Source organism: Eschrichtius robustus, chromosome 9 (genome assembly GCF_028021215.1).
Source record: "Eschrichtius robustus isolate mEscRob2 chromosome 9, mEscRob2.pri, whole genome shotgun sequence".
NCBI lineage: Eukaryota > Metazoa > Chordata > Mammalia > Artiodactyla > Eschrichtiidae > Eschrichtius > Eschrichtius robustus.
The window spans coordinates 30867307-30879508 of NC_090832.1; the positions used below are offsets into that span (position 1 = coordinate 30867307).

General features: G+C 36.9%; 1 protein-coding gene and 1 pseudogene across 1 annotated transcript; both read left to right on the forward strand.

Moving 5' to 3' along the window:
* Positions 1–480: 480 nt before the first annotated feature.
* On the forward strand, positions 481–2654 carry LOC137769106 (trace amine-associated receptor 2-like). The gene is given in 4 exon segments (XM_068550822.1): positions 481–539; positions 1691–2028; positions 2031–2404; positions 2406–2654. Coding segments are annotated over 4 exon segments (1020 nt in total).
* An 8173-nt stretch (positions 2655–10827) lies between these two features.
* On the forward strand, positions 10828–11855 carry LOC137769107 (trace amine-associated receptor 3-like; annotated as a pseudogene).
* The last annotated feature ends 347 nt before the right edge of the window (positions 11856–12202 follow it).

The window sequence follows — 12202 nt, forward strand, 5'->3', positions numbered from 1 at the left end:
AGAAACCTGCCCTTCTCCCACTCCATCCTCTCCTCCACCACCAATTTTCTCTGCTGTGTTTCAGAGACCTTGAGAAATGACTTTCAAAGGTCTCCAGACAACCTCATGTCTTTTCTTTACCCTTCCTTCTTGGAATAGAGTTTTTTCTTTTCTGTTCAAATCCTACTCACCTATTGAGAGGCAGGTCAAAAGTCCCAGCTTCACTGGGGCATTCTTGTCTACCCCAGCCTGAATGCCTCTTGTCTACTTTTGATCTTTGAATGCACATTTTGCCTAGACCTCTCTTTGTTCAGTTCACCGCCACAGCTGCTTTTTTGATCTGTGGTGCAGAATCATTTGGGTTTTAAGTGTTGATGTGTTTTGTCTCTTCAGCTGTTTTGTAGACTCTCCGCAGCCAGGGGCTAGTTCATGCTTTCTTGTTCCTTTCATTGTGTCTCAAGGTTTGTGGGCATTCAATAAATAGTTATGGCTCAGTGTGTGATGGCGCTCACAGAGGCTGAGGAGTTATTGGTTTATCTGTTAGTAACTGGTCAGGTCTGGTATGTGTGAAGTCACTGATGAATAAAGACTTTCTGCAATACCAGTAGTTCTGCTCTGTATTTAGGTAGTGCTTTTTCCCCTAATGTACATTTAAGGAAGAAAGTTATCCTAATTCATGAACATGTTCCATTCCAAGTATACATGTAAACGGTAGCATGAAGATTTTATATGTAAAATGAAGATACTGGGCCAACACATGGAGGGTATGTGCTGCTTAGAAATGGCTTGTCTTCCTAAAGTTCACTAACCCCTCCGCTCCCAGCTCTTCCATGTGACCCGCACACTGAAACTTGTCTGGCTGTCATTATTGCCTGTCGTGCTTGCTCAGGGCTTGAGGAGAGGCATTGGTGAGGTGCCCTTGCTCTTCACAAAGAAGCGAGGGTGGTCCAGCTTTGGCCTCTGATTTAGCTGCTCTGGCTGGTGAGATGCTTATCAAGGTTCCATGATTGGCTAAAGAGGACGATTTACCAGATCATTAGACATCCTTAAATGATTCTTCCTCTTTCAAACAACCTTAGCATGAAAAAAATAGAAGCACAGTGAGAATAATAGAACATATGAATGAAACTTCTTTCAAATAGTAACCTCCTGGTCCCATAAGGCAATAGACCCCAATCAAACAAAGTCTGATTATATGTTCTGGACTCATCTGAAGAAGAAGTGAATGCATCGTCTAATAAGTATCTATTCTTCCTATGTACACAGGGAGGAACAATTATATTAAGTTCAATGATAAACGTGTTTCTTCTTCCTCTTCTTTTCCTTCTCCCCCTTCCTCTTTTCTTCCTCTTTCCCTTTTTCTCCCCACCTCCCTCCTCCTCTTCCTCCCCTTCTAATGTCAGACCCTGGCATAAATTAAGCGCTTACTGAATGTTGGTGGTATAATTTGAATCAAGGCAAGAATAAAGTAAATAATGATCACTTAAACTCATTCGGTTAGAATTCTAGAAGCTGCAAATACAGGTTAAGATAAATAAGAAAGATCATAAGTAATAATTCAGCATAAATTGTCTTCCTTAAGTCTTCTATGTCATTTTTGAATTTTTCTATGGAAGTATATAAAAAACACAATATTTTGTCTATTAACTGACAAAATTTCATGTGTTCTTGCTTTTTCTGAAGAAAATATTGAATTGCTCTGAAATGGAAGTGGATCTTGTCCAGAAAATGAAAGGCCGCTGGGTGTCCGAGCTGCCCTGTATTCACTTATGGCCGGAGCCATATTCATCACGGTGTTTGGCAATATTGCCATGATCCTTTCCATTTCCTACTTCAAGCAGCTTCACACACCAACCAACTTCCGCATCCTCTCCATGGCAGTCACTGACTTCCTCCTGGGATTCACCATCATGCCATATAGTAAGATCAGATCAGTGGAGAATTGTTGGTATTTTGGGCTTATGTTTTGCAAGATTCATTATAGTTTTGACCTGATGCTTAGAATAACGTCCATTTTCCATCTTTGTTCGGTGGCCGTTGATAGATTTTACGCTGTTACCCTTTACGGTATTCCACCAAAATGACAATTCCAGTCATTAAACAGTCGCTAGTTCTCTGCTGGTCAGTCCCCGGGGCATTTGCCTTCGGGGTGGTCTTCTTGGAGGCCTTTGCTGATGGAATAGAAGGCTATGATATCTTGGTCACTTGCTCTAGTTCCTGCCCAGTGATGTTCAACAAGCTATGGGGCACCACCTTGTTTATGGCAGGTTTCTTTGCTCCTGGGTCTGTGATGGTTGGGATTTATGGGAAAATTTTTGCAGTATCCAGAAAATATGCTTGAGCAATCAATAACTTGCCAGAAAATCAAAATAATCAAATGAAGAAAGAGAAGAAAGCAGCCCAAACTTCAGGGATAGTGATGGGTTTTTTTTTTAATATGTTGGTTTCCCTCTTTCTTCACAATTTTATTGGATCCCGTTCTGAACTTCTCTACTCCTGTAGTTTTGTTTGATGCTTTGACGTGGTTTGGCTATTTTAACTCCACATGTAATCCCTTAATATATGGTTTCTTCTATCCCTGGTTTCGCAGAGCACTGAAGTACATTTTGCTAGGTAAAATTTTCAGCTCACATTTCCATGATACTAATTTGTTTATTGAAAAAGAAATTGAATAGACTTATTCTGTATGAGTGGAGAGAAGCAAAAGACTGCAATTTAGAAGAATGAAGTCACTTAAAGTGTGTGTGTGTGTGTGTGTGTGTGTGTGTGTTTGGCTACAATGCAAAGCATTTAGTTTTTAAGACTTGAGGGAAAAAATATTTTTTTCTTTCCACCCCAAATCCCTTTTTTTCAGAATACTTCCTACACCCAATACTTCTAGGTAGAAAAAAAAAAAGAAAGTGATAAAAGTAAAGAGAAGGTGAGGAAAAGCCAGGAATGGGATGAAGGGGACACACAAAAAGTTTTATACTATTTGGAAGGGAACAAAACACCAGCTGAGCTTGAGGATTGCTCCCCCTCTCACCACCACACGCACTTTGTGGGATATTTCCATTTACTCTTTCTTCCTCAGAGTCTGATCAGATGTATTCTGAAACATCGACCACTAAAAATTATAGGTGAGTAAATATGGAAATAACAATTTCAAAAAGCTATATTCTGTCAGGAATTAGTCATTGGTAGCTGAAAGTTAAGCCTTTACTAGATTTTATAGTTGTGAGATAAAATGTTTTTTAAATAAAAGAAGAAATGGAAACTGTGTAACTAAGGCCCCAGATTCCACCCATGTTTTCATCCATGTATCATCTTAATCATCCCAGTTGGCAATTTTCTATTTTTTTAGCAGGAGGATTCCAGTCAGAGCCTTCCTTTCTTTCTCAGCCTCATTCACACCTTGTATTATTAATTGGTGTTCTGATTTTTTAATAAATGTGAAGTATATACCAAAAAAATGTTGTGTTTTGAATGTATCACTCCTTTTTGCTTAATGTGTATACATATACTTTGAATACTAGACTAGTAAGAGGGGGAAGGAAAGAAGAAAACTTATATTTATGGGGGTGCCTCTGGGCACAAGGAACTTTATATTTGTTATTCAATGACTTTTTAACTGTAAGTTGAGACCCATTAGTAACTTGTGAAATCCACTTAGAGGTCTGCAACCAGTGATGCGCTAGAAAACGTTCAACATCTGGCTCTGAAAAGAAAGGAAAAAGAGTCCTGATTTGTAGAATTTGATGTTTTTTTTTTTCATTGAGCTGATTTCAAGCTATGAATGTAATGTCAACTGGCTCTGAAAATTCTTTAAAAGGTACCCTATGCTTGCAAGTGGACACGAGTGGTTCTATTTTACCGTAAACTGGCTGCAAATAACATTTTTAATGAAAGGAAAACTAGAAGAGAAGAAAATAGATAATCTCAGAATACATGACTTACATTGAGGGTAAATATTGCCTTATGAAGTTTTAATTTTAGTTCTATACATGGATATGTTTGTATATGTGTTTTTGTACATGTAAGCACACTGTGTTTCATTGAAGTGTTTTTTGTTTAATTTATCCATTACATTATATGAATGAACAAATTTTTTTTTCCTAAGGATTCTGTCAAACTGGAACAAATCACTGAAGCAGAAATTAATACTTTTCTCCCATCCCAATATCTTCTCATTTCATCCAGGAATCAAAGTGTAAACAGAAACCTTTTGTGATTCAGACAATTATCCCTCCTTTGGATATCAGCCAACATCTAATTTAGCCACACATGTCTATATATTTTTAAGATACAGAAGTTTTAATACCTTATCTTACCAGAATGAAGCCCCAATGACCATGAAATTGATATGAAATTGTCATCCTTTATTTGGAAAAAAAAGAACCGAAAACTATCTGGGACATTAAAAATAGACAGAATCATTCAATATCCCCCAGGAAAGAGAGTTAAAAGAGCAATTCCACTGCACTGTGCACTTAGTGCCTCTCTTGGAGCGCCTGGATCTGAGTTCTTCACTCCAGTTCTCTTGAGAGCAGAGGTAAGCTCATATGAGTCAGATATCTCAGTCCTTGACACTACACTTTCTACAGTCCTGACCTCATGCCTGCAAAGCCACCAGAAGAGACGCAATGATTTACAACTAACTTTTCAAGAAAGGGAAAGTACTGAGTCAATAAAAAGGACTAGAAATGTACTATCCTTTTTAAAATAAAATCTGATTTATTCTCTTCTCCAAAATAATGGAATAGTGATAATTAAATATTATAAAGAACCAGAAATTGTTACAAATAGGATGCAAGAGAGAAGGTAGCATTTTTTTCTAACTGGAAAAAGATTGCTATGGAAAAAAGGTCTTAAATTTTCCATCAAAATTTCTTTGGCAAGGTTTGTAAATCTCTATGTATTGGCATATTAAAAATGCTTTTGCAGAGTACAGGAACTATGCAAGACATGATTTAGTAAGCGTAAGTTACATAAGTATGTCAATAATGCTAAAGCGCACTCTCCTCTTTGATAGTATATCTAAATAAAAAACTCTTGGTTTATACCACTTAATTCACTGCCAGACACCACATATTTCGCTTTTGATACTTTTTTCTCTTGCAAGCAGCATTTACTGAAGATGCTCTGTTGCTCTTTGCTCCTCAAAATTATTCACTTATTTCAGGTGCAAAGAGTGCCCAAGTTAAAAACGCAGTTTCTTTATTGTCTAGAACCGTTCTCCTGGAATTCAATGGTCATGCAAATAACACAGGTATCTTTCCAAGATGTGCATTTGGGGATGAGTCGGAGATTTTTCACTTCCAAAAATGTTTCCAGGAGATGATGATGTAGCTGGTCTACGGACCATATTTTAATTAGCAAGGACTGTATGGGAGAAACTATGAACAGAGGAAGCCATAGACTTTCTTACTGCTATTATTATTTTTATTTCCCATTATTAGATGGTAAGTGATGGTGGGAGGTTTATTGCAACAGGAACCCAAAGACCTGGATTGTAATGTTAGTTACAATATTTAGTAGCAATGGCTCCCTCAAGACCTTAGTTATTATCTATACATGGAAGAGTTGGGAGAATGCAGTAGAAATATGCCTTTCAAGTAACTTAGAAACTTTAAAACATTCAGAATTTTTGTTGAGTGGGTTTCATTTGGAATACTGTATGTTTAGGGAGTGGGTATTAGCTACTTTCCAAACAGGATTTACTGTTTCCCTAATATTTTAATCTTTCCCAAACTAAATGTCTCTAATACCATGAGACCAGATGGCTATTAAGTAGGTTCCTTACTGTGTTGGAATTAATTTCTTTCTACTTAATTCAGCAAGCCATTACTACTTGCCTGCCATGTACACAGCTCTGCATTAAGTGTTGCCAGGCTTAGACGGTTAATGGCATTTTATCTGATTAACTGTAAATTTCTCAAGGGACTGAACTGTAAATTAAGATTAAGTATTTTTTTAAAGTGGTGTGCTAGAAGAAGGAAGCAAAGGCATTGGAAATGAAAGTCAGCTGTAAAATGAGGAAGTGGACAACTTATCTCTCAGATCTTCGGCCACCTCAATAGTCTATAATTTTATGAGATTAACGCCAAGGAGAGTGAAAAAAGGTTTCTGGAGGGAAATGATATTTGAGCTGAGCCTTCAGGTTGTCCGAGATAAAGGGTCAGGTGGAGGAAAGGGGGTTGGCCGAGCCAGGACGTTTGTGGGGAGACTGTGTGGCCAAAGGTTGCTGGAGTATTGTAGACTGAAGGGAGGAAAGATTACAACCATGCCAACAGATGCTGAAAAGATACATTTATCAGGGGCAAGCCGGTGCTCCAATGTTCAAGCCAAGGCATGTTTTCTCAGACCTTTTCCTTGTATCCACCAAAAAAAGCATATGTGGTCTTGATAAAAGATTTATTTAGATCAGTTCCCCTTGGGCCTGCTACTTCTCTGATAGCTTTAGTAAAGATTTTTCTCTTCTGTTTGTTTTCAAATAATGCTATAGTTTATAGATTATTATAACAAAGATGCTTTGCTATGGTTATAATTTTCACTCTCCTTTCTGCCCCTGCTCTCTGACATGGAGGTCACTCTGCCTGTTCTGTGTGTGTATTTATTGTTACTTAAATTGTTTTTCCTGCTCCCAGCTGTTTTCAAAAAGACAACGTTTTCAAGATGTTATTTCTGCCCAATGCCAACTGCCATGTGGTTTAATGAAGCTTACTTATGAACTGTGATTTCATTTATTTGGAACAAATAAGTCATTTGTCATAGAAATCAGTCATAGAAAAAAAATCTTTTTCTTCAATTTATCTTAGCTTTCAGCAGCATTTGAATGCAGTCTATTTATTGTCATCCCTGGCATGGTTTCCAAGTAGTTTCTGTTATTTTAGTCTTTAAATATTCATTATGGTCTATGATGGACATTAGAGAATTAACCAGAAAAGATCCAACATCATAGGTTTTCATAAATCTCAACCTTTGCTTATCTTTCTTATTATACTACGTACACCATTTACACTTTGGCAATATGATACTAGTTCAAATTTTGAAATTACTCATAAAATTGTACTGTGATCTTTGTTTAACAAGTTTAATTGAAAATTAACACAAATCTGCTCTTTGAATGGCATCTGCTTTTAGGCTAAGAATGATTTTGGAGCTTTAAAAATAGAATTTATATTTGAGACTTGGAAGTTTAAGACCAGTTTTTTAATAGGTTATGTAAAAATTGACATTATTTTCTGACCTGTGGCAAGAGAAATGATGAAACAGTTATTGTTGGTGTCGGTTCCAGGTCTTTAAGTTGGTGCCGGTTTCAGTGAAAGTCTCTTTCTCCTAACTGAAACACCTTGAGCAGAGACATTCAGAAGAGCCTGTGTTCTGAGAGGCTGGTTGGAAAATTTATGAGGTTCTCTTAAGCAGTTTTCTAACAGCTGAAATACTTTAGACTTCAGCCTTAAGTTCCAGGAAGCATGGAGCAATCAAAATTTAACGGAGAAAAAGAAAGCATATTATTTATCAACATTATTTAAGTTCAAATAAAAAAATTTTAAACTTGCTTTTTATTGCATTTAATTTGAGTCAGTATATTAAAGAACTAACAACACTTATTTATATTTTCCTTTGCTAATCCTTCTGATATGATTTTTTTCCCACAAATAAAGAGGAGAAAAATCACAATTTGGATAAATTTATATATCTGTACACACATACACTTATACACACAGACATACGTGGCAATGGCAATTTTAAGTTCCTTACCTGAGAAGGTAGGTTCTAGAAGAAGGGAACATGTTTATAGCAAGCTGACACTTGCATTAGTTGGTGCCTCATAGATTGCATGGGCAAATATTTGCCTCTTTCTGTTAGAACCATGGATTATAAGTTTCCATTTTCTACCACTATCTTTTATGACATTCATACTTTAAGGTTGTGAATGTTAGATTCTGAACCGAACTTTTTCCTCCTACTGAAATGAATGTGTCCAGCCCATTGGAGATTCTCTTCAATAAGCTTTAGTTCCATGATAGAGTCTAGCACTGATAATCTGACTCCTTGTAAATGTACGTGACTGGAGATGTGCCAACCTTATTATCTGTCAGTGCTTGAAACTAAAACTTGAGGGGAAAAAGGAAAAGATCCCCATGGGAAATTATTCATATTTGGACATTTTTAACATACAAAAATGGCAATTTCATCAAGATTACGGGGTTTAATAAAATAGTTTACATGGAAGACTCAAAAAAAAGTATAAAATTGAAAGAAATGTCATAATCCTTATGAGGAAAAACAGGAAGGAAGGTAGGAATAATGCTAATGGCCTTAAATATCTTCATAGACAACTTTTAAACTTATAAGCAAGTTAGGAAACAAAAGTTTCTTTGAAAATCAGCGATTTAGAAATCAGAATACAGTTTTCCAAAAGGTCATTATTTGTTAAAACTGGTTAACATGGGCTTCATTAAGTGTTTACTAGATAGATGTCATGCTCCTAACGATGTTTAAAACAAAATGTTAAATAGGGTCTATTCTCCCTCTTCTATAAAGGAGGAGACTGCGGTTCAGGAGCCCTGAGAAAGTTGTCCAAAATAATATGGTTAATAAGTGGTGCAACCAAAAATCAACCACAGGGCTGCCTGATTTCAAAGCCATACTGTGGAATGTAAGGAAGAAGGGAGGCTGGAAACTGCATCACATAATAAATCTTTGTAAACATTCCATTTGAGGGCTTCTCCAGTTCTGAAAGTATTTGAATTTTCCCTTTTATAAATAGTAAGGGGGCATAGTGGAAGATTTGGTCTCACATCGAAACACCTTCTAGAATCCTCTCAATCTTTAAAAAATGGAGCAGTTACTTGTATGCAACACCCAGGTGAGGTTGGTTCAATGTCATGGCTGTGATCATTGAAATCATATGGGCAATTGAGGTGTGACACATAGTTTCCTGGGTAATAATGTACTTTAACTGCCTACATATTCATGGACTTAAATATGTACAAGTTTAATTAAGTATGTGCTCTCCAACACAGTATTTTCTTTAATTATTGAGAGTATGTGAGTTTCAGCGGGAAGAACACTCCCAACTCCGCAAAGTGGTAGGTAAGGCGCCAAGTATTGCATAAGGGACATTAATGAGCCAGTAAAACCCCATCCTAACATAACCATGGACCACTGGGTGGGCTCTTATGGCACTACTGCCACCATCTCCCAAGTGCATTTAGCTGAAACACTCAGCAGCTTTTTTTTTTCTCTCTTTTACTAATACCTTCGTATCTATCTGGACTCAAGATCCTTAGTTCTTGTCTCACTAGCCTAAGGGATCAGTAGAATACGTTCATAGAAAATCTCTCAGCTCTGCCTGTCTAAATGCTACTCTGGGAGGGATTCTTTTATAGCAACAACAGAAGCAATTTAATACAGGAGGATACTGTCATGAATTGAGCTCCTGAATCTAGTCCATTCATTTTCAGCAAAGTTTCAAACACATTGAATCAATTGCTTTTACTGGAACAATGCAGGTATTTAAAAAAACAACTGCAGCTTACCATTTATGTATAAACTTATTCATTCAGAAATATGTATCTAGTGCCTGCTACAAACATTAACCTAAGTACTGAGAATCCAGGGGTGAACAAGATAGACTAGTTCTTTGCCTCCTGGTCATATATCAGAAAGGCATGTCTGCGACCAATAGGAGTCACATGAGATTTGACTGGTCTGAGTCTGTGCGTGGGAAATTTGTGACTGTAATGAGTCAGTCGGCGATGGAGTATGTGACATGGTTCCACTAGTTAGAATCTCAGATAAGGAAGAAGACTCAAGAAATACAGGGAAGGGAAATGAAGAGTAGAAGACAGGAGAGGAGGAAAGGGGAGAGGAGAGGAAGGGCATAGACAGTACAGAAGCTATGGTTTAGCCGGTAGGTACATGGCTTTCTGTGTATTTCAATAGCCGCATGCCATTTATAACTCTTAAAACACCCACAGACTTTTGACAAACGAAGATTTCAAATTATTGAAAGAATGCGGAAGGAAAACATTGTGATTTCACTTAGCTTTTGTGGATTAAGTATTTTTATGTTGTAGTTCAAAGGAGTTTCTAGGGAAGTGTCAGTTTAAGGTGAAAATTGACCCTCTTTTTCTAGAAAACAGCTTTATTGAGGTATAATTGATATACTGAGAGCTGCAGAATTTGATGAGTTTGGAAATATGCAAACACCTGTGAAACCATCACCAAAATCAAGGTACTAGGCATATCCAACACCTCCCAAGTTTTCCTTATGTCCCTTTGTTTTGTTTGTTTCTTTGTGGTACAAACACTTAACCTGAGGTCTACCATCTTAATGAATTTTGAAGTGCACAATACCATCTTATTAATTATAGGCATTATGTTGTACAGCAGACTTCTAGAACTTATTCATCTAGCATAACTGAAACTTTATACACACTGAACAACTACCCAATTCCCCCAATAACCACTATAGTATTCTCTGCTTCATCAGTTTGACTATTTTAGATGCCTCATGTAAGTGGAGTAAACCACTGAAAAGCTTCCAATACATTACGGGGAATAGAACAGCCAATAGATAAACCCATTTTGAATGAATAGATGGATGAAATATAATAAAATAGACTAAAACAGGAAAGAGTGAGCAGTTGAGATTTTTCATTTTCAAATGCAGCAAATAACTCAGAAAGTAAACACCAGTGATATAATTTTAAATATTTAAATATAATTGAAATGAATTAATAACAGGGGACTTTATTGTACTCTCGGGGGCTGAAATTTACTAGAATCATTTTAAGAAGAGAAGAAACACCAACTTATCCTCTAGAAAGTAATTTGAAGTGATAAAACACCCTGGATCTAACTTATATTCCTGAAGACTTATCCATTTGTCCAAAATTTGGAAATAAATCCTGTCCTCCCACCAACTGCCATTTTCATGTCCGAGGAATAATGTACTCAATTATGATTGGGGTCATGTTTATCACTATATTTGGAAACTTGGTTATGATCATTTCCATATCGCATTTCAAGCAACTTCACTCTCCTACAAATACTCTGATCCTCTCCATGGCAACCACTGACTTTCTGCTGGATTTGGTCATTATGCCATACAGCATGGTGTGATCAGTGGAGAGCTGCTGGTATTTTGGGGGTGGCTTTGGAAATTCCACACAAGCTTTGACATGATGCTAAGTCTGGCCTCCATTTTCCTCCTCTGTTCCATGGCAATTGATCGATTTTATGCTGTGTGTTACCCTCTACACTACACGACCGGAATGACCACCTCCATGATAAAGCGGCTGTTGACACTTTGTTGGTCAGCCCCTACTCTTTTTTCTTTTGGTTTAGTTCTATCTAAGGCCAATGTTTCTGGTATGCAGAGCTATGAGATTCTCATTGCTTGCTTCAATTTCTGTGCACTTACTTTCAACAAATTTGGGGGGACAATACTGTTCACTACATGTTTTTTTACTCCTGGCTCTATTATGGTTGGTATTTATGGCAAAATCTTTATTGTTTCCAAATGACATGCTCGAGTTATCAGCAACATGCTTGAAAACACAAAGGGGGAAGTGAAAAAAAACTTATCTAAGAAAAAGGATCGGATAGCAGCTAAGACCATGGGCATAGTAATGGGCGTGTTTCTAGCTTGCTGGTTGCCTTGTTTTTTTGCTGTTTTGATCGACCCATATCCAGACTATTCTACTCCCATAATAGTACTTGATTTTTAGCGTGGCTTGGGTACTTCAACTCTACTTGCAATCCTCTCATTCCTGGCTTTTTTTAATCCATGGTTTCTGAAAGCTCTTAAATACATATTGTCAGGAAAAATATTTAGCTTCCATTCAGAAATTGCAAATCTGTTTCCTGAAACACATTCATAAAAAAGCCATTACAAAAGTGAATAAAGTATTGAAAATGACACTTATTATTTTGACCTGAAGCATGTACCTCACATCCCCAGATCACTGCAAATATTATTCTATTAAATTTCAGTAATCCTAGATCCAGCTGTAATTTAATAATATAATTTAAATATATAGGGTCACCTTGTGTCTTGAAGCATAATATTCAATAAGGACTACTCCCCTCATTACAGTTTTTATTCCCTGTACTTGTTGGTAGAAAAGCACATGTGCATAATAAACGTGTGATTGGTAGCCAATGAGTATTTTTATGTTTACCAAAGAATATTTACTAACCCCATTTGACTGGTAGTCTTGAAGTGAAC